This window comes from Triticum dicoccoides, chromosome 5A (assembly GCF_002162155.2).
Source record: "Triticum dicoccoides isolate Atlit2015 ecotype Zavitan chromosome 5A, WEW_v2.0, whole genome shotgun sequence".
NCBI lineage: Eukaryota > Viridiplantae > Streptophyta > Magnoliopsida > Poales > Poaceae > Triticum > Triticum dicoccoides.
Genome location: NC_041388.1, coordinates 544727147 through 544747954, shown reverse-complemented (window position 1 = coordinate 544747954; position 20808 = coordinate 544727147). Strand labels below are relative to the sequence as shown.

The 20808-nt window shown below is 47.9% G+C and overlaps 3 protein-coding genes across 3 annotated transcripts; 1 reads left to right on the top strand and 2 right to left on the bottom strand.

Moving 5' to 3' along the window:
* The first annotated feature begins 4481 nt into the window (after window positions 1–4481).
* LOC119302680 (3-dehydroquinate synthase, chloroplastic-like) lies at window positions 4482–8126 on the top strand. The gene is made up of 8 exons (XM_037579726.1): window positions 4482–4855; window positions 4936–5086; window positions 5166–5333; window positions 5415–5641; window positions 6451–6574; window positions 7371–7433; window positions 7529–7672; window positions 7787–8126. Exons 1-8 carry the CDS (start codon window positions 4533–4535, stop codon window positions 7916–7918), a joined length of 1332 nt encoding a protein of 443 aa, XP_037435623.1. The 5' UTR covers window positions 4482–4532; the 3' UTR covers window positions 7919–8126.
* A 2242-nt stretch (window positions 8127–10368) lies between these two features.
* On the bottom strand, window positions 10369–11485 carry LOC119302679. Its single transcript, XM_037579725.1, has 2 exons — window positions 10837–11485; window positions 10369–10800 (listed from the first exon to the last, which is right to left on the bottom strand). The coding sequence occupies exons 1-2, from the start codon at window positions 10979–10981 to the stop codon at window positions 10556–10558; spliced, it is 390 nt and encodes a 129-aa protein (XP_037435622.1). The 5' UTR covers window positions 10982–11485; the 3' UTR covers window positions 10369–10555.
* Window positions 11486–13598: 2113 nt separating this feature from the next.
* On the bottom strand, window positions 13599–17740 carry LOC119302678 (receptor-like protein kinase FERONIA). The gene is made up of 2 exons (XM_037579724.1): window positions 17558–17740; window positions 13599–16702 (listed from the first exon to the last, which is right to left on the bottom strand). The coding sequence occupies exon 2, from the start codon at window positions 16606–16608 to the stop codon at window positions 13876–13878; it is 2733 nt and encodes a 910-aa protein (XP_037435621.1). The 5' UTR covers window positions 16609–16702; window positions 17558–17740; the 3' UTR covers window positions 13599–13875.
* Between the last annotated feature and the right edge of the window lie 3068 nt (window positions 17741–20808).

Sequence of the window (20808 nt, the reverse complement as noted above, 5' to 3'; positions counted from 1 at the left end):
CATCAGCAAGGCAAGTAACACTTCGATCATACCTTCTCTACTACCCAGTTTTATTGCATTAGATCAATCCACACACATTGCATGATTAGGATCTAATTAAATTGTGGGAGGGGAAGTAGATGAGGTAGTACCTATTACCAGTTTATTTTCAAACCTTTGGGAGTTACTTCTACGTTTGCTTATCATGCCATGCTATGCTAGTAGACGTGGATTGGGTGAGTGAAATCCATTGATAGATGTGAGATTGTTAATTAATGGTTTATCTAAGGTGGCAACTTAAACACACATCTGGGTGGATTGAGGCACCTGGGTATTCCAGGACTTGCATGTTTTCTTTTGGACCGCCACCCAGGCTCAAAGGGATCATAAGACTATTCATACTAGAAACTTCCGTGTGCAGCCACAAGCTATTATGGGCTCTAGCATAGTTGATTAAGTTGTGCGAACTCTTACAGTGGTAGACTAGCAGATGTAGGGGATGTAGGTGGTACGGTCTACCCGATCGTAAGGTGCTAGCGCTTCTGAAAGACTATGTCTCGGTCATCCGTCTTCTCAAACACCCTGTAGTGCGAGAAACCAAACGGAGGTGATCGAGTCTTGTGGGGAAAAGTGTGCAAACCTCTGCAGAGTGTAACAAACTAATCATGATTAGCCGTGTCCCCGGTTATGGACATCTTGAGTATCTAGTACTTGGATTATCATGTGAATCTCAACATGTTACTCTAAATTAATTTTGTTGGGTTATGTTTAATGATGATGCTTAATTGGGATTGAGAATGCTGTCAACCATTCTCAATGTTTAACAACTACCATGATAGTTAAATAAATTTTATTCCTTTGAAGTAGGGAAAAATTGGCTTTACGCAAAAACTATAACCATAGAGCTTTCCACCAGCCAAATATGCATATAGTATAGCTGTTGCATTCCATTACTCTCTATGTGTTACCTTGCCAGCATGTTCCATGTGCTGACCCGTTTTCGGGCTGCAACGTTAATGTTGCAGACTTTTCAGACGACGATTGAGGAGTTTTAGGTCGTGGTTCTATACTCAATGATGCCGTTGGAGTTGATGGACTCACTTATCTTCCAAGCCTTCCGCTGTTATCGTTATTAGATGGCCATAAGCCATATTTATTGTAATAAGTTCTCTTCTGAGACACTCGATGTAATAAGTGTGTGATTGCTACTCTGCTATAAATCCTCCGAGTACTGTGTGGTGTCAGCATTACTGATCCAGGGATGACACCGGAGCACAAAGATTAAACTGTTTGAGGTCTGGTCGCTACACATGTGTTGTCATTTGATGAACGGGATCACATCATTAGAGAATGATGTGATGGACTAGACCCATCCATTATCTTAGCACTATGATCGTTTAGTTTATTGCTATTGCTTTCTTCATGACTTATACATGTTCCTATGACTATGAGATTATGCAACTTCCGAATACCGAAGGAACACTTAGTGTGCTATCAAACGTCACAACGTAACTGGGTGATTATAAAGATGCTCTACAGGTGTCTCTGATGGTGTTTGTTGAGTCGGCATAGATCGAGATTAGGATTTGTCACTTCGATTGTCGGAGAGGTATCTCTGGGCCCTCTCGGTAATGCACATCACTATAAGCCTTGCAAGCAATGTGACTAATGAGTTAGTTGCAGGATGATTCATTACGGAACGAGTAAAGAGACTTGCCGGTGACAAGATTGAACTAGGTATGATGACACTGACGATCGAATCTCGGGCAAGTAACGTACCGATGACAATGGGAACAACGTATGTTGTTGTGCGGTTTGACCGATAAAGATCTTTGTAGAATATGTAGGAACCAATATGAGCATCCAGGTTCCGCTATTGGTTATTGACCGAAGATGTGTCTCAGTCATGTCTACATAGTTCTCGAACCCGTAGGGTCTGCACGCTTAACGTTCGATGACGATATGTATTATGAGTTATGTGATTTGATGTACCGAAGGTTGTTCGGAGTCCCGGATGAGATCAAAGACATGACGAGGAGTCTCGAAGTGGTCGAGATATAAAGATTCATATATTGGAAGGCTACATTCGGACACCGGAATGGTTCGGGTCGTTTCGGAGTACCGGGGATTACCGGACCCCCCCGGAAAGTTATTGGGCCTCATGGGCCTAATGGTGGAAGAGAGGAGGCAGGCCAAGGTGTGGCACGCCCCCCCCCCTAGCCCAAACCAAATTGGACTAGGGTTAGCTGGGTCCCCCCTTCCTTCTCTTCTTCCTCTCCTTCCATCTTCTCCTACTAGGACTAGGAAAGGGGGAAACCTACTCCTACTAGGAGTAGGATTCCCCCCTTTGGGTGAGCCCCTTGTGGCCGACCCTCCTCCTCCTCCCCTCCTTTATATACGGGGGAAGGGGGCACCCCATAGACACACAAGTTGATCTTTAGCCGTGTGCGGTGCCCCCCTCCACAGTTTTACACCTCGGTCATATTGTCGTAGTGCTTAGGCGAAGCCCCGTGTCGGTAACTTAATCATCACCGTCGACACACCGTCGTGCTGACGGAACTCACCCTCGGCCTCAGCTGCATCAAGAGTACGAGGGACGTCACCGAGCTGAATGTGTGCAAATCGCGGAGGTGCCGTGCGTTCGGTACTTGATCGGTTGGATCGCGAAGACGTTCGACTACATCAACCGCGTTACTAAACGCTTCCGCTTTCGGTCTATGAGGGTACATAGACACACTCCCCTCTCTCATTGCTATGCATCTCCTAGATAGATCTTGCGTGATCGTAGGAATTTTTTTGAAATACTGCATTCCCCAACAATTATGGCCTTTGCAGATCTCGCCCAAAGAGTGATACACATCATCTTGGATCCAAGTACACACTTTGTATGCTTTATTGGAGAGTCGCGAGTATGCACTCTTGCTTCTAAATGTATGTTTAGGGTTTGCCGACGAGAAATACCAAACAACATTTAGTTTGTGAAAGCATCATCATTCTCTGGTCCACCTCATCGTCAACCTCATCCATGTAAAGCGAAGCGATTGGTTTATCTTTAATCCCCGCGACTTAAATAAAGAATATCGTTCTTTTTTTCCATCGAAAGGGGTATTTCATCCAACCCTACATACACTTTCCCCCTCTATGTCTACCTGTTTTAACTTTTTCCTTCTGGTTTTTATCTATTTTTTCTTGAAAACTATCTTAACAACCCACCTTTGATTGACTTACCAAATAAAATGATGCTTACTTTGGTAAGCCAATAGCTTATTAACAAATAAGTGATTTCTATTTAGATAGGTAAATAACATACCTGATTTTCTAAACATTTACTTACACAACCACACTAATATGAGCATGTAAATTACGGGATAAGATACTAGAATATTTATATATCTTCTTGCAACACACACGCATTTATCTAGTGATAAAATATATACGGTGAGAGAGAAGACTCCCCTCGTATTTTGCTTGCGACTTACCCCTTCGCCTCTCCTCCAAGCTAACTGCAGCTAGGGTTTATGACCCCCATCTGCGGCACCGCCAACCTGCTTCGTCTCGTGTGGCCTTAGGGATAGGGTCATGTGGGAGGGCTCCGTTTTATACGTTTCTTTGTTTTGCTAGGTTTTGTGTCCTACTCAGGGAAACGAGACGACAACGGCTCCTTGAAGGTAGAATAAGGTTCTTCTCGCCTAGCCCCCATCCCGGTGATCCATCTAGCATCGTTGAAGGTCGTGTGGAGGTGTGTCTCTGGCTGATCTCGCAGGATTCAGTCGGTGGTTATTTTTGGTGGATCCGCTCGGATCCAGTCTTCGTTTGTCCACATCAATGTGTTTTCAGGTTGGACCCTTTTGATCTACGCTTCTCTTCATCGGCGGCGGTTGTTGTTCTGGTGCGCTGGTCCTACGAGGCCTTAGCATGATGACTTCCCTGACTGTCGTCTACAATAAGTTTTGCCGGCTCCGACGAGGGAGAGGCGATGACGGCGACGCGCCTTCTGCTCACTTCAGTGGTGGTCTACGAATGTGGATGTAATATTTATTCTTCTGGGTATTCGTTGCACTGCCATGATTGATGATAAATACAATGGAAGCTTTTTAAAAAATACGGTGAGAGAGAGGAGGCAAATTGCATATATATGGTGGGAAGAATGAGTCGGCAAGAAGATGTGCAGCACGTTTTTCATATGAGAAATTCGTCATGCCCACTAAAGGTATATTGGTTCAAACAATCAAAATATAAACAAATGAAATTTTCATCGCTGATCGACCAACCGACCCCACTTTCAGCGAGACTCGAAGCCGCCATCTCGCGTGCCCGCATCTCCACCAACCAACCCGCGCACGTAAGGTCCTGAACCCATCCACCAACCCAGCATCCATCTCCGCCATCCAATCCCTCCATCCGACGGTGCGGATCGACCCCCAAACTCTTCGCGGGCTCCCACCCCCACCTACCCCACCCCGCCCGCCTCAAATCCCCGCCACATCGGGAGTTACCGGACACAACCACCGCCGCCGCCGCCGCCGCCGCCGTCTCGCGACCAAACGACCCCCATGGCGGCCGCCGCCTCCTCCCTGCTTGCCGCCGCTGCATCCTCCAGTTCCCGAGCAGCCATCTCCGTCCGCCGCCCCCGCGCAGCTTCTGCCGCGGCCGCGGCCGCCGCCTCCATCCCCTCGTCCTCTCGCACATCCTTCACCCCGCTCCGCGCCTCCCCCGCGAGGGCCCTCCGGAGCCGCGTCGTCGCCAGCGCCGCTCCCGCGATGGAGCCGCCGGCGGTGTCAAGAGTCTCCACTGTGGTCGACGTCGACCTCGGCGACCGGAGCTACCCGATCTACATCGGCCCCGGCCTCCTCGATGAGCCCGACCTGCTGCAGAGGTACTCGAATTCAGCAGGGTTTTAGCTCGAGTGGCTGCTCCGTTTGCCCGTTTGGCGGCCCTGATATCTAATCCGCGCAGGCATGTGATCGGGAAGAGGGTTCTGGTGGTGACCAACACTACCGTCGCGCCGCTCTACTTGGAGAAGGTGACCTGGGCGCTCACGCACCAAAACCCTAATGTGTCCGTCGAGAGCGTGATCCTGCCCGACGGCGAGAAGTACAAGGACATGGTGCGTGTGGGATTCAGCGTTTACTCGTGCTTCAGTTTGTTTCATCATCTGGATGTTGTTAACTTGTTGGGATTTGCAGGACACACTGATGAAGGTTTTCGACAAGGCGGTGGAGTCCCGGCTGGACCGTAGATGCACATTCGTTGCGCTAGGTGGCGGTGTCATTGGGGACATGTGTGGGTTTGCAGCTGCTGCATTCCTCCGTGGTGTCAATTTCATACAAATACCCACAACTCTGATGGCCCAGGTTCTAAGCTTGATTTGAATTTAGTAGGGGTTTTAAGACATTTGATTTGGTGCTAATGTGGGTCTGGATGAATTGCTTTAGGTGGATTCTTCTGTTGGAGGGAAGACTGGGATTAACCATCCACTGGGAAAGAACTTAATTGGCGCATTCTACCAGCCGCAGTGTGTACTCATTGACACAGAGACACTGAATACATTGCCTGACAGAGAGCTGGCTTCAGGTGTCGCTGAGGTGGTGAAGTATGGTCTCATAAGAGATGCACCCTTCTTTGAGTGGCAAGAAAAGAATATGGCAGCAATCTTAGCGAGGTACTGAGCAAGTTTAAAAATTGATATTAGGTGTTAGTACCACCAATTTTACTTTGATATGACGAGATATTTGAGAGGTAAAGACGTGCAATTTCATTACATATGTGGTTGCTTTAGTGCGCTGCCCATTCAGGTTTAAGAGTTGTGGATTCTTTGTAGATGTGCAGTCTAATCTTGTTTGGTTTTTTTAGCTCATATCAGTATAACTGGTTAAGTTTCCTCTTCCATTCCTGTTATTGAAATATTTTGGAGATATATGTTGTCAACATTGTCATTTCTTGGTGTATGTCAGCCTTAGGCCCTGAACATAAATGCTTTTGTTTAATTATTTGATGGTCTGCTGTTTGATCATGATGTTGATGTTTCCTGTTGAGTGCCGCCTTTGCATCGAATAGAAGTTCTCATCTCCCTGGTTGTTTGAATCATGATCTGTTTTTTGTTTACATTTGTCAAAATGCTTAATTGTTAAGTACAGTAGTCATATGAATAGCACGAATTAATTCAGATTTTTTTTTTCTGAATTGCATTGTCTGAAATTCCATACTGCTTAGTTTGACAGAACAGAGCGACAAAACATACCATGTTCCACAGCTATAAATGTTATTTGATGTACATGTCATTCTTAACTCTCCATGGCTTGCTTTGCTGTCCTGTTCTCATGGGTGGATTTCATAGAGCCATATAACCATTCCATTCTTCTACTATTCATGCTACTGCTGACCTTTATTTGTTGAAATAACGGAATAGCTTTCTCTCATTACTATTTTGCATGCATCGGTGATGTCTTAATTCAAATTGTATGTTTGTAGAGAACCAAGTGCCCTGACCTACGCTATAAAGAGATCATGTGAAAACAAAGCTGAAGTTGTTGCTCAGGATGAGAAGGAAAGTGGTCTTCGAGCAACACTAAACCTGGGTCATACATTTGGTCATGTACGTGATATCTCCGACCATTGTTGTTTCTTATGTTAATTTTATCTGTCTTGCATTATGATGGTTCATGTAAACATAATTGGATGAGTTGCCAATGCAGTAAGAAGTTTGCTTTATTTTTGTTGCTACTACCTACTCCCTCCGTTCGGAATTACTTGTCTCGAAAATGGATTGTATCTAGATGTATTTTAGTTCTAGATACATCCATTTCCGAGACAAGTAATTCCGAACGGAGGGAGTACTTGGTTGAAGCATTTGATGGGAATGACTCATGTACTCATTTTTGTTGCTTGCTAAAATAAAAAATAAACCAAAAAAGAATAGTATTTGTTTGCTTTAAGTGGTCAAATACTTTTCATTGTGATCTGTAACTCATTTTTTTGTTGAGTTGGGGTAGCATTATCCTTTTATCTAGAAAAATTGGTATAAACCTGTAGTGAATAACATCTGAAACAAAGTTGTGCTTATTGATGATATTTTTTATGCTAGTTTACTACAGTATCTTCTTTGTCTATATGACTATATGGTACGTTGACTCTCCAGACTAAAATTATAATTTTCTTAGTTAATGCTATATTTGTGGTATGGGGCATTTGTTTTTGAAAACTGAAATCCTGAATTTATTTTTAAGATGCACCATCCCACCAGCTATTACATGTCTTAACTATTTGGGTACCCCTGTACCAGGAACTAAGCAACCTGAACTGACCAAACTTTTTTGGAATTTAATGGCATCCTTCTGTTGTGTGAAGCATCCATGTTACTCACTGATCATTATGTTTCATTTAATTGCCAGGCTATAGAAACAGGGCTTGGCTATGGAGAATGGCTCCACGGGGAGGCTGTTGCTGCTGGAACGGTAAGACCACCTGAACATTTGATACCACCTCTTAATCATGATTTTCTCTTGTTTCCTTACTGGCGTCTTCTGTTTCCGGGATGGCATTACCATAGGTTATGGCAGCTGACATGTCTTACCGCCTGGGCTGGATAGACGAGTCCATCAAGAAACGGACATTTGACATACTAGATCAAGCCAAGCTTCCCATGACACCACCAAAGGGCATGACGGTAGAGAAGTTCAGAAACATCATGGCGGTAAGTACCTTAAATATCGGCAGAAGCAGGCTGATATGCTTGGACATCTCATGCATTTCTCTTTTTAATATTGAAGTCCAATCTTACTGATTGATCCCTTGCATGGCGCATCAGGTCGACAAGAAGGTCGCGGACGGATTGTTGAGGCTCATCCTTCTGAAAGGACCTCTGGGAGGCTGCGTTTTCACCGGCGAGTACGACAGGAAAGCCCTGGACGAAACCCTCCGCGCTTTCTGCGACAACTGATCGTTGTCAAGCTGGAGCTCCAGCATTTCTGTATACTAGTAGGCTGTAATATCATATCAGAGAGAGAGAGAGAGAGAGAGAGAGAGAGAGAGAGAGAGAGCGAGTGCATTGTGTGCTACCTTTATTTTTTCATTTCGTTTTGTGAGAATAATGGAATGCGGTAAGGGGTTGGTTCCAGGTCGTAGTACTACCAATTCATTGTAGGGCATCATGCCTCAGTAATCGTGAATCTTGGTCAGTCATTTTGAGAAACACAATTCGGAACGAGATCCTCTGACGTAGGAAGTTCTACTGCCGAGGGATGTCGTTCACGCTACACCGTTCATCAGGCATCCAACGATACTCACAGGAACTACAGCCTGCGCCAGCTTTCTCGCTCGGCGGTGAAGAGCAGCCGCTGCTCCATCAGGGCGCGAGCAGCGTAGCCGTGGAGCGGCAGAGCCAGCCGTTGCCCCGTCCATGGCATGACGATGCCTATCCGTCGAGGCGGCGGAGTCAGCCGCGGCCGCGTACAGGGTGCAACGCCCCCGGTGCCGTCGAGACCGTTGAGCCGCGGACCAAGCATCGTCGATGCCGCCGATTCTTCTCGGAGGGTTTCTCTGCTGCTTGCCTCGCGTTGCATTGGTTTGCTGCTTGCTTTGCCTTGCTGTGTCTTCAGTTTCAGTTGTGCAGAAACTGTAATTTTAGTTGTGCAGACAGCAGAGAAGCAGCAACAACAGAGAAACAGCAACAATGGAGAAGCAGCAACAGTAGGAGAAATGCCAGATTGAGCTTTGTAACTGATGTGAACTGGTTGTACACTTCAGTGAATAGTGTGACTGAATGTTGTATCCAGATTGTAATCATGTAATATGAGAGTGGAGTTGAGTGAATTTGAGTGTGATTATTGTTACAAAATATTGAATGTGAATCACTGACGTTCTTTGTACCGTAACTATTGTACTGTTGGGATCTAAGACTGTCAATTTGAGAGCATAATACTGGTGCTGTTAATTAAAGAGGATAGCACGTGTTGACAATTTGAGAGCATGTCCTTCCAGGATTACAAAGTCATAATGCTTGCTTTGGTTGCCGAATGTACAATGAGCATGCATACATAAATTGGAGTATTATCTTTGAAATGCATGGCAAAAGGGATTGAGATACATAAATTGGAGTATTATATCTCAGAACCTAGGACTGAACTGAATGGCCAAAAGGGATTGAGCAACTGTAACCTAGAACTGAACTGAATGCCCAAATCTGCCAAAACCATGCTTGCTTGTGCTCTAATTCAAGTACAGAGCACATGATTGCCCAAAAACAGTAGTGCTTCACCACGACTCAGTAAATAGATCATCTGTGATTGGTCCCTGGAAATTATATGTAAGTAAGTTGTTATTGAAATACAAAGTCATATTCGGACGAATAGTACTCGAAAAAGATTTCTATAAGAGAATAAGCAAAGAGTAGCGGTAATTGGGATAAGAATAAAATCAAGTAAAATCAGTGTACTTGAGATAAGAAAAATACTTGTTAGAATTGGAATCATGGTGCACTGTATCAGCCTCTTCTCTTTTTGTTGCATCTTCCATTAGAAGAAGGAATGCTTGATCAGAGTTCAGCAGGTTGCTTTTTTCATCAGAAAAAGGGATGCCTGATCCGAGTTCAGCAGGCTACTTCTTCGATGAGAAAAAAAGGGAAATTTGATCAAGTTCTAAAGCAATCTGATGGTGAAAGTTTAATCAATTCCAGTGTTTTATTCACGCAGGCTACTTCTTCCATCACAAAGGACTAGGAGCGGAGCAGTCGTCCCTGCTGAGCGCCGGGGACCTCCTTCCCATCAATTTTGGCGCCGTTTCTGTGGCCTCTCGCGCCTTTTTCCCTCGCTTCCTTCGCCTCTCGTTCCCAGAATTCACACTTCATTGTCTCCCTTGCGCCGCTGCTGCTCCTCTGCCGACGAGAGTTTTTGTTTTCGTTTTACCTGAGCAATAATAAACCTGCAAAGCCATGGCTGTTTTGTGACTCGTGTACTGTGTACGGGACAGCTTAGTTTCTCTAAACAAGTGTTAGATGGTGGCTGCACATGGCGTATCTTTGAGGGCATATTCCGCTGTCGCGTGCTATCAGGGTTCAGATTCGGAGTTGCTGCAGTGCAGCGCCATTGTTCGATCTGGAGGAGATATCATGTGCCGTAAACAAGGGAAAGGAATCTCCCCCACCCGCAAAAAAAAAAAAGGAAAGGAATCTCCCGGTGCAGTGTACTCGGGGGACACGATTGGTGGCCTGGCGTCCAAATAATGCGTCAGTTTTACCCGGATCCCGTGAGTCGAGCTGTTCCTTCTCGAGTTCATACGAAATCTGGACGTAATTCCTGCGTTGCAACACACGCACACGAACTGAACGCGTATAAACTTCTGACGCATCACGAATGAAGATCGTAACAGAGGTACACAACACAAGCACACAAGGAACTAAAAGGAAATCATCATTAGAAGTGGTAACACTGCATCAGTACATTGTTGTTACAGCTCGGGGGAGCAGCCTCGTCAGGATTCCGTCTCGGGCGCGGTAAAAAAAAACTACCCACGATCCATGAACGGGCTACATCCATCCGCAGCTCCCTCGCTTTGCCATCCCACAGTAGAGCAGCGGTGGCTAGAGCCGGAGCAGGCGGCGGAGCTCGTCGGTGGCGCCGACGTCCACGCCCCCGCCTGCCACCTGCACGGCGCACGGGGTCGGCACCTTCTTCCGGCCGGCGCCGGCGGCCAGCAGCAGCGACGTCGGCATCGGGACGCTGCTCGGCGGCGGCGACACCGAGTACATCGAGTCCATGGACGTCCACGCCGACATAGGCGCCGCCGCGACCACGATGGGCGCCGACGCCGCCCCGCTCGCCGGCTTCCTGGGGCTCTTGCTGGCGCGCAGGTCGGCCGGCTGGCCTGCCCGCTGCTGCGGCGAGGCCTGGAGGTGCTGCGGCAGGGGCAGGAGCGGCGGCTGCGGGAACGGCCTGCAGGCCATCATCAGAGAAGGCGACGCTGCGGGGGAGGAGCTGCTGCTCAGGGATTTCAAACCACACTCCATCTGTGAGTCGGTCTTTCCAAATCTGGTGCCGAAACAAGCGGCTGATCTGAGCAGAGTCGGCTGATTATTCCGAGTAAACGTTGAGAACTGAACTAGGAATGCAAAGGAAATCAAAGCTCCAACCAACAAAAACAGGCGGAGAGATGTACTAGAATGTATGTGTGTATCAAAAGCAAAAGAAAATGGAGAAGCTTGCTTGCTTGCTCGGATGCAGATCTAGATCGACTAAAAACAGATCGAGATGCGCGGGAGCAGGTAGCAGCCCTGGCAAGCTAGCTAAACTTGAACAGAAAAGAGAAAGAAAGGCAGAAAGGTGAGCCGGAGAAGAAAGAAAAGACGAGCAGAGCTGATGAGCCAAGGAAGGGAAGAAGACGAGTAGAGGTGAGGTATCCGTTGTGGCCGTGGCCCGGTGCCCCTGCCATTATATAGAGCCGCGGCGGCAGCGAGCGGTCGGCCGGTACGGTACCGCCCGCTCCCCTCCTCTCCTCCCAACGGACACTTGTGGTGGTGGTGGGGGTGGACCGGTGGGTGGGAGCGCGTACGTGGTGCGTTAACGTACCGTGCCCCGTGCTCGCCGTGCTCGCTCGCGCGCAGCTTCCGTCGCCTTTCCTCGGCTCGCTCGGGCGGCGAGCGGAGACCGGGCGGGCAGGGACGCAGCTTCGGCACCTGCCTTTGTGTCATTGACATGTGGACCAGTCATCTGTTGGGCCCACATGTCATATCATAGACATAAAGGTAGGTGCCTTAAGGCACCAAAGCATCGTCCGGGCGGGCAGAATGATTTGTTTTCCGTTGGGGGACGCGCCGCATATGGGAGGTCGCGTGCGCTGCCGACAAGGCAAGGGGGACTACTGGGGGGAGATTCGCGAGCGATCGGCCCGATGCGTGCGGGGCGGGGCTGGCCGCCGGCCGCGGGATCGTGGAAAGTCGTCCCCTGCTCTGCTACTATACCGTGCGCGGTGCCTCGCCGGCCATTCACGGCTCCGTGCCGACGGGGGGCGTGCGTGCGTACGTTGCGTGGGTTGGGCCCTGGCAAACCCTGGTCGTTCGGCACGCACGGCGTGTGCGGCGGCGCACCCCTGCATGCCACTGGGTTGCCGCATGCGCGCGCCACCACCGCGGATACCTCACCGGCTGCTCACGCCTCCGCGCGCCGTGCGTGATGGTTCGGAGGGGTGCTTGCTTCGCTTGTATGGACGATGGAGGCGGAGCTGGTGATGGTCGTGTTTTTCCATGGAGGTGTGGCGGGACTACTGCTGGGCTGGGTGTGATGGTCGTCTTGCCCGTGCGTACGTGACGGCAGGTGTCCATTTGTTTGTGTTTTGGCTGGACGATCGCCTGCCTCGGCTCCGGCGTCCTCGATGCCTTTCACTCTAGTTCTGATTCAAGATTCAGGACGATGGATGTGCCAAACTAGCCCAAGAATTGAACCACGTAGACGTAGACGTAGCTAGCCTCTTCTCTCTAAGGGTCTCTTTGATTCAAAGGATTTTCATAGGATCTTTGAAGGATTAGAATCCGTAGAAATTTTTTCTATATTGATCGTTTGATTCGTAGGATTGAATCCTGTAGGATTTTTTTCTAAGGATTCATTTGTACCTATTTCACAGGAATTCTAGCATCCACTCAAACCTCTTGAAAGAAATCCTTTGTTTTTCCTTGACACAATCAAACAAACTTAAATCCTATAGGGATCCAATGGACATGCCATTTCAATCCTGCGTTTTTCCTATTCCTGTGTTTTTGCAATCCTATGAAACAAAGAGGCCCTAAATTTGTTTGGATTGGATTGCTCTCGGTCAAGCATCACTGTACATGTACAGCCTGCACTGGACAGGGGACGTGTAAAATGTGGTTTGGGGAATCGACTGTACAGAGATAGATCCTGGCCGTGTACCCCGCAAATCCTGTGGACACCCTTAACATCAAAATTCGAAAATTATTGCTGAAATTAGAACGATCATAGGTTGTGTTGACGATTCACCTTACATTTACTGCAGTTCTGCTTAAAACATACTTGTACGTTCTTGTGCAATGAGAATGTGAATGTCCTGCCAGAGGAGCCAAAGCAGCACCACGATCATTCTCTCCTCCCACAAAAAAAGACACTGAATATCAGTTATGTAGCGATGAGACTGAAAGCTGATCGTCCAGCAATGCATCTAGTCTAAGATCTCGATTCAAATCATACACCACATCCAGGGTAAGGGACGTTGCAAATGGGGTCATGAGGCTATCCACGCTTTGCCAATTTCCTCACTGATGGCAGCATGGATAGTTCCCTACTACGGAGGAGGCACTGTAAAAGTGTAAATACCATCTGAAGTCCATTTCCAGGTGATGAAACATATTCACTCATGACCTCAAGGATTTTTTTTCAACCGGGCAGAGGTTTTATTTGAAAATGTAGGAGGATACTCAGCTGCCCATAAGAAAGAAATTCTACCAACCAAACAAGCTCTATATACTAGCATATGAAAGAGGAAATCGTATGAATGAAATCCAACAAAAAAAAATTGAGTTACATGCCCTTACCAATGCGAGTAGTTCAGAACACAGAGAGGCATTTTTCTTTCGGTGACATACTGAACGACATGAAGAGGGGATAGCTTGCTTGCATTCACAAAAAATTCAGACTGACCAGCAAGTAGCAATAAGAAGCGCAACTCCAGTGCCTCGGCGACATCTATACAGTTACAATGATGTTGATGTCTGGTACACATAGAATAGATACACTGAGTCCTAATAAGTGACTCGGTACCTGAATTACCATAAGGTGTGTAGTATGATACTATAAGCACTCTAATTATTACAGTAATTACTAGCACCCGCAACATGAATGTGGACCAAGAATGTTGTCCATGAATCTGAAGAGGGGCTGTCACAGTCCAACTTCACCTGCCATCCGGATGCATGATCTGCGAGAAGACGGCGCTCGGCGTCAGCCCGTCCGAGTCCATGCTCGCGATGCTCCGTCCCGTCATGCTCATCGTGGTCGTGCTCGTCGTGGTCGTGCTTGCGTCCATCGACGGCTCGTCCGACTGCAGTCTGGTCATGACGAGGGGCGACGCGCCCGACGACGACAGCGTCCCCTCCGTGAGGCTGCCGGTGTCCTCCTCGCTCTCCTGCAGCTGGAGCGCGAACTCGAGGTTCCAGAGGACGTCGCCCATGGACGGCCTGTCGACGCTGCGGTCGGCCACGCATTTCTCCGCGGTGTCCGTGAACTTGAGGAAGCACTGGGGCGCGATCTTCCCCTGGAGCGCCGGGTCGATGACCTGGCCGAGCACGCCCTGCTTCTGGCAGCGCAGCGCCCAGTCGGCGAGGCTGATCTGCTCCTTGGGCAGCGAGGGGCTCAGCGCCGGGCGCGCGCAGAGCACCTCGAACAACACGACGCCGAAGGAGTAGACGTCGGACTTCTCCGAGAGCTGCTGCCGCCGGAAGTACTCCGGGTCCAGGTACCCGAAGCTGCCCTTGACGACGGTGCTGACGTGGGTGGCGTCCATGTTGGGCCCCGTCTTGGACAGCCCGAAGTCGGACACCTTGGCGACCCACTTGTCGTCCAGCAGGATGTTGGTGGTCTTGACGTCGCGGTGGATGATGGTGTGCTTCACGCCGGTGTGCAGGTAGTAGAGCCCCCGGGCGGCGCCGATGCAGATCTCCAGCCGCTGCTTCCACGACAGCGGCGGGTTCTTGGTGTTGTACAGGTGCTCCCGGAGCGTGCCGTGGGCCATGTAGTCGTACACCAGGATCATCTCGCTCTTGTCCTCGCAGTAGCCGATGAGGGACACGAGGTGGCGGTGCCGGAGCTTGGACAGCATCTCGATCTCCGTCTGGAACTCATGGACGCCCTGCTCCGACATCGGGTTGCACCGCTTGATCGCCACCTTGGTGCCGCTGTCGATCTCCCCGAGGTACACGTTCCCGAACCCACCTTTGCCGAGCAGGAAGGCCTGGTCGAAGTTCTTGGTGGCGGTCTGAAGCTCGGCGAAAGTGAAGTGGCGGCAGAGGTTGGATGGCAGTGTCGACCCGGTGGTGGCCGTGTTTCCCGACATAGCTGATCGTGATCCGCTGTACTCGGTGAGAGGAGTCCAGTGACCATCTTCAGATTTACCACCAGGATCCTTGGATATCTTCTTCTTCTTGCTCTTGTTCTTTCGTTTGCAGATGATGCAAACGCCAAAACATGTGACCAGCAGCACTACGAAACCACCAACAGCTCCACCTATGATAGCCGCGACAGATTTCACTTTGCCAGACGCCGCGCCGGGACTGGCATCAGCTGGCTTTTGTGGAAGTGGAGGATTGAGCCCGGCAAGATTGTTCGATGCTCCGTAATTCTGTAGCTTGAAGATCTCAAGACCATTCAGTATTGCATCAAAATACTCTGGTCTACTTGAAAGATCAGGGTGAAGTGCAATCCACATGTCCACCTGGCCGGAGCCAGCAGTCAGGATAACATAGTCTGTGTATGTTGTTCTACCGATTCCGCCGCTCCAGACGATGACATCCATTTGCTCCTGCGCTGTCTGGTTGTTGATGTAGATGAAGAAGGACCTCTGATTCTGCTTTGTAATAGGATACTGAATCTCACAGAAATGGAACCTCAGGAGGTAACTGAACCCCGCATCAACCGGTAAAATCCATGTAAGGTTGTAATTCAGGTTGATCTCTGCAGTTGGCCCCATCGACCGAGCTGTACCATAGACATCAACTGGCGCCGTGTAATTCGGCACTTTGGATGTATAGGTGATAGTCAAATTGTCATCCTTGGAGAAGGTCACCCCAGAGCCACCAAATATGTAGGGGGCATCATTGGCCCATGAGCGGTAGAAGCCCGAGTCACCTTTCGGGGAAATGGCTTGGCCCCCGACATTGAGCCGGTACATAGTCTGGACGGCCATGGCAGAGTCGAATGTGAATGGAGATGTGTTATCACCGACATATCTTGTGTCAGGTGTTGTGAAGATGTCAGGAGTGGGCACAATCTCAATGCCGTTCACAAACGCGTAAGAACCATTGTGATGTGATGATGGGGCAAAGGTGAGGTCCAAGGAGCTGCCTGAAGAAACATTCACCGAGAACTCGCGCACAAGGTAGGCAGAACTGATCGCCTGAACTGTTTGCGAAGCATTGAAATCATTTAAGAGGACAAGATTCGGTGTCGTGACACTGAAGAAGGCATCTGCGACGGCGTAGTTTGGATAAGCAACCGGATAGAAGTAGAGGCGTAAGAACACGCGGCCTGGGGTGACAGAGAAGGAATAGGTGTAGTTTGAAGCGAAGATGCGCGCGGTCATAAAAGGGACGGTGGAGGGGAGTGAAGGGTCTTGGTTTGGAGCAGTGGCTGTAACTCCTTTCAGTGATGGCGCGAACTTGGAGCCGGTGTCTCCGTCCCAAGTACGACCATTATCATCGTCTTCTTGGACTGATGCTCCGCAGTTTATGAGGATGAGGCCGGTGGAGTTGTTATCAGCCGCCATGGCCAGCGACAAGAGAGCTAACAGTGTGAGGCATGTGAGGGTAGCTGGTAGGGCTGGAAAAGCCATTTTGGAATTTGCGGCGGTTGGTGCACCGGAATCAAAGAATTGGGGACTCCATCGGATCAACTTGCTACAGGATGTTTGCATACTGCAAGAACATTGTGATTTTCTTCATCGGTTTGGGGGTATGGATTTCAGACAATTGTTCAGTGAAGAAGGCACGCGTAGAAAGCCACAGAACCTGCAAAAAAAGGAGGTTGACAATTCAGTAAACTGAATGAATGAATCATGGCAACTTGTTGAAAAACAGGCAATCGATGCAAGGCAGAACATCGACGTGTGCGAGTAAGAGAATACTAAGTAATTGCAATCAGACTGAAGTTCGTGGTATCGCCAAAAAAAAGGAGGATACTGCAGGAAAAGAGATTAATAGGAATAGGCTGTTCAATAATTCTGCTCTCGTGTATTCTTAGTTTCTTTTGCAAGTAAGAAAAGAAATTTTAGATAATTTAGCCATCATAAGGGGAGATGCAGCGGCATGTTACTATAGCACCGGCATACATACATAGAAAGTTAAGACAAGAAAACATCATGGAAGAGGTAGCTAGTAGTACATACTCGCTCCGTTTCAAAATAGATGACTCAATTTTTTTACTAACTTTAGTATAAAGTTAATACAAAGTTGAGTCATCTATTTTGGAACAGAACGAGTATTTGTGAATGGAAGAATCACGCGACTAATTAGAAGAGAAGCATAGAGCAGCAGTCCTGACTCCTGAAACATGGATGATTCTGCATCTAGAAAAGAAACCGGTGGACAACAGACCTTCTGCTGCTGTTGCTAGTCTGGAGCTCACATATACTCTTTTTCTTTTGAAACCAAAAGAGGAAAGAGTACCCAAATGGCTGCCAATCACCCGGCCGTGGATCGGCGACGAAAGAAGTAAACAACGATGAGGGAACGAAGCCCTTGATTTGCCGAATTTGGCGCCAAAACTACCCGTCAAGCACAATAATGGAAGCAGAGAGCACATCCAATCCAACCGAATGAAGAAGACGAACGAGGAGGAGGAGGAAGAGGAGGAGGCATGGTTACCTGAGCAGGAAGGAATGAGGGCTGAGCTCGCTCGTGTGGGAACTGGGAGTAGAGATCGGAGCCGCGGGGGAGGTGAAGAAGGCCCCGGCGGCGGTTCACGCCGCGTTTGGTGGGCAAAAGTGGCGAGAAATGGAGCATGCGCTCGCTCAGTGCTTGCTTTTCGGGGGGATTGTTCGCGTGGTACTCGGGTACGTTACCACTAAATATTGTACTCGTACTACTGGGTTTTTTTTTTTAACGTACTACTGGGGTTTTACATACAAGTGCCTCTACTCCTGCAAATTCTATTAAGAGGTTCTTTAAGTTTGAAACATCAAAATCGCTATTGTTATTGGTCTAATTGATTGATTTTTGATGATGAAAGTACACTCCGTTTCTTTCCCGATCCTACTCTTGCAGGCTCTATCCAATAATTTCGTGTTGCACGCTATTAGTGCACGGGAGCAAATTCCCCAGACCAGTGACTATCACCTTCGTTCTGATTTACTAGTTTCCTTGTATTTTGGGTCATTCTGATCATGATTTTAAATAATAAAATATGAAGTATACGTAGCAATATAATAGAAGTGGAAACTACATTCAAATACGAATCTAACAATAACAATATAATTCTTGGTAACATGCATTAATATTTGCTAGTCAAACATTAACCTGAAATGCAACGGGGACTAATAAACCCAGACGGAGGTATCAGTTGTTGGTTCTAAGTCAATCCCTCTCTGGCGAGGGGTGTTTTGTTGAGTTGCTGGTTCTGGGGGCTCGCCATCTTGTACAATGTTCGACATTTGCACCTGACGGATACGTAACTCTTCCCCTCTCTTTATGTCATCGGTCATTCGATTGAAACTTTGTCACATGAACAACATGGCATACTAAAACTCCCTGACCGATTTGGACAAAAGGGAAGAAACATTTCCGGAGTTGTTTCAACAAGAGCATATTAGCACGTTGTATATTAATCATGATACTCTAGCCCCAGCCATAAATCACTGGACCTGGAATGTGCACCGGCCCTTTCGGTGGTTTCCTCTTCCACCCTAGCAAGAAGTGATCTTCGGTGTGCCGCGTCGTAACTTCCTCGTTGCTTGTAGGTTGCCGCAACCCTCCTCCGGCGGTCTTGAGCACCCCCCCCCTCCGGATAGGTGCTTGTTGTCCATTGCTTTGACCCTTTTGGCGATGGTGTACAATAAAGTGGCGTGTCACTGAGGTGGCGATGGCATCTGCCTGACAAATAATTCCTTCTCGAGCCTTCTCGTCACGACAATGTTGTTTGTGATAACATCGTTGTTCTGCGGGTATATATATATATATATATATATATATATATATATATATATAGATAGATATCCCTTTTTTGTTTACTCTAGACGTGAGATTGTGATTTGCACGGTTTGTCGTAGCGGGGCGTCTTCCCTGCACGATTGGGGTCCTCCAGCCTCATCTTCATCAACTCGGTGCGCCTTCCGATGCCGGTGTGAAGTACGCGAGACTTTTTGAGGCCGTGCTCTTGGATCCACGACTCTTTCAATTTGGACGCCTTGTTCTCCGGTGTGATGATTTGGCATTGGAGTGACTTGCGGCGGCGTGTCATCGATCCGTTTCAACAAGGGAATAAGAAGACAGTAGGCCTTCATGAACTTTAATAGATTTGCACTATCTATTGGTTTAATATAATAGATAGATTTGTATTTTTTTTGAACTTTATTAAATAAAAATATAGATTTGAAAAAGAACCTGCACACGTGTTGTCCGTGGGGCGAAGTAGTAGTTTCACGAAAGCATAGGGTTGTTTTACGCTATGTGGCCGCCCAAGTGGAGCGGAGCAGCCTGTGGCCAGTCAAGCGGTCAACAGAAAGCGACGGCCACGATTATGGCGGGCCCGCCCTCCTGAGACTAGCGCCATGCCATTATTATCCAGGTTCCCCTTTTTTTTTGCAACTATTATTATTATCCAGGTTCCTTCCGGATCGGCACTGGGTAGGGAAGGGAAGCAGCTTGGGCGTGGTTCAATGGCGAGTCGCGGTCGAGCTCCCGTGTGGAGCATGCAACCCATGGAAAAGACCGGCAGACTTGGTAAACTAGTCATTAAACGTGAGACGCCGAGGGGGCTAGAGGTAGAGGTAGACCTCCGCCGGTCAATGGCTGGCTGTGGCTGGGCCCCTGGATAGATAGGTGCGGTACGGTGCTGTAGCTCTCGCCGTTGGCCCCTGTTTTGGCGCCGAGGGCACGGCGGCCGCGCGAGGTCTTCCGTGGACTTTCAACGGAGAAAAGGAAGGTGCCGAATTGCAGTATAGTACTCTCTCAGGTCCTTTTTAGTTTGCATATAAAATTTGTCTGAAGTCAAGTCTCGCAAAGTTTAATCAATTTTATAAAGAAAAAAAATACCAACATTCACAGTGTAAAATCAATATCAGTAAATGCGTCATGACTTAAAGTTTCATCTTCTATAACTTTTAACATGGTAGATGATGATATTTTTTCTTATAAGTATGGTCAAACTTTGTAAAGTTTGACTTTAGACAAATTTTTATATGCAGAATAAAAATGATCGAAGGAAGTACTATACGTGTACGTAGCAGGAAAAACATTCCCGGGAGATCCTTGACGGCGAATCCATCCGTGTGGTCACGAGGCAGCTGGAGAGCTCGCTGGGTACTTGCTACCTCTGATCTAGACTTGACTACATCCAAGGCCTATCGCTGCACCGGGACACACACGAGCTTTCTCAAACTTGAGCTATCACACTTGCGAGGCTCAGGCTACGATCGACTTTTGGTTAGATAAAATCGAGATTTATTTGTGTTCAAGTGACAAAAAAGATAAAAGAAAGTTATTGTTTTCCATGGTTGGATAAAATTAGTGGCTACAGTTCATTTTATAACCTGTGTCCTTGTTTTTTTTTTCGGGGAACAACCGGGAGGGCTTTTGGTAAGAGTGTATGGTGATTTCCATGGTGCTGGTACTTATTTTTCATTTCGGTTGGAAAATGTAGACCAATTTCGTCTGTACCCTCCTAATCAAGACAAAGAAGAATTCAAAGTCTTAAAAGGACTTTTAAACCCACAAGGGACCTTGCTCGGTCAAAAAAGGAAAAGTTCATTTCCAATTAACTAAGGAATGTCATTGGTCCACTTCCAATCAATCAGCAAGGGCATTTTCAAAGCGAACCTTCAAACCGGCCGCAACCAGGCGGACTATGCGGTCCAGACACCCTTAGCCATCCAACTCGGGGTTGTATTGATCCGCGACCG

Excerpts from the sequence above, each read along its gene's own strand:
- LOC119302680 (XM_037579726.1), top strand. The coding sequence starts at position 4,533 with ATGGCGGCCGCCGCCTCCTCCCTGCTTGCCGCCGCTGCATCCTCCAGT. Across the intron at positions 5,334-5,414 it reads CCACAACTCTGATGGCCCAG|GTGGATTCTTCTGTTGGAGG; the intron begins GTTCTAAGCTTG and ends GAATTGCTTTAG. Across the intron at positions 7,434-7,528 it reads AGGCTGTTGCTGCTGGAACG|GTTATGGCAGCTGACATGTC; the intron begins GTAAGACCACCT and ends GCATTACCATAG.
- LOC119302679 (XM_037579725.1), bottom strand. The coding sequence starts at position 10,981 with ATGGAGTGTGGTTTGAAATCCCTGAGCAGCAGCTCCTCCCCCGCAGCG. Across the intron at positions 10,801-10,836 it reads GCCGCAGCAGCGGGCAGGCC|AGCCGGCGAGCGGGGCGGCG; the intron begins AGCCGGCCGACC and ends AGAGCCCCAGGA.
- LOC119302678 (XM_037579724.1), bottom strand. The coding sequence starts at position 16,608 with ATGCAAACATCCTGTAGCAAGTTGATCCGATGGAGTCCCCAATTCTTT.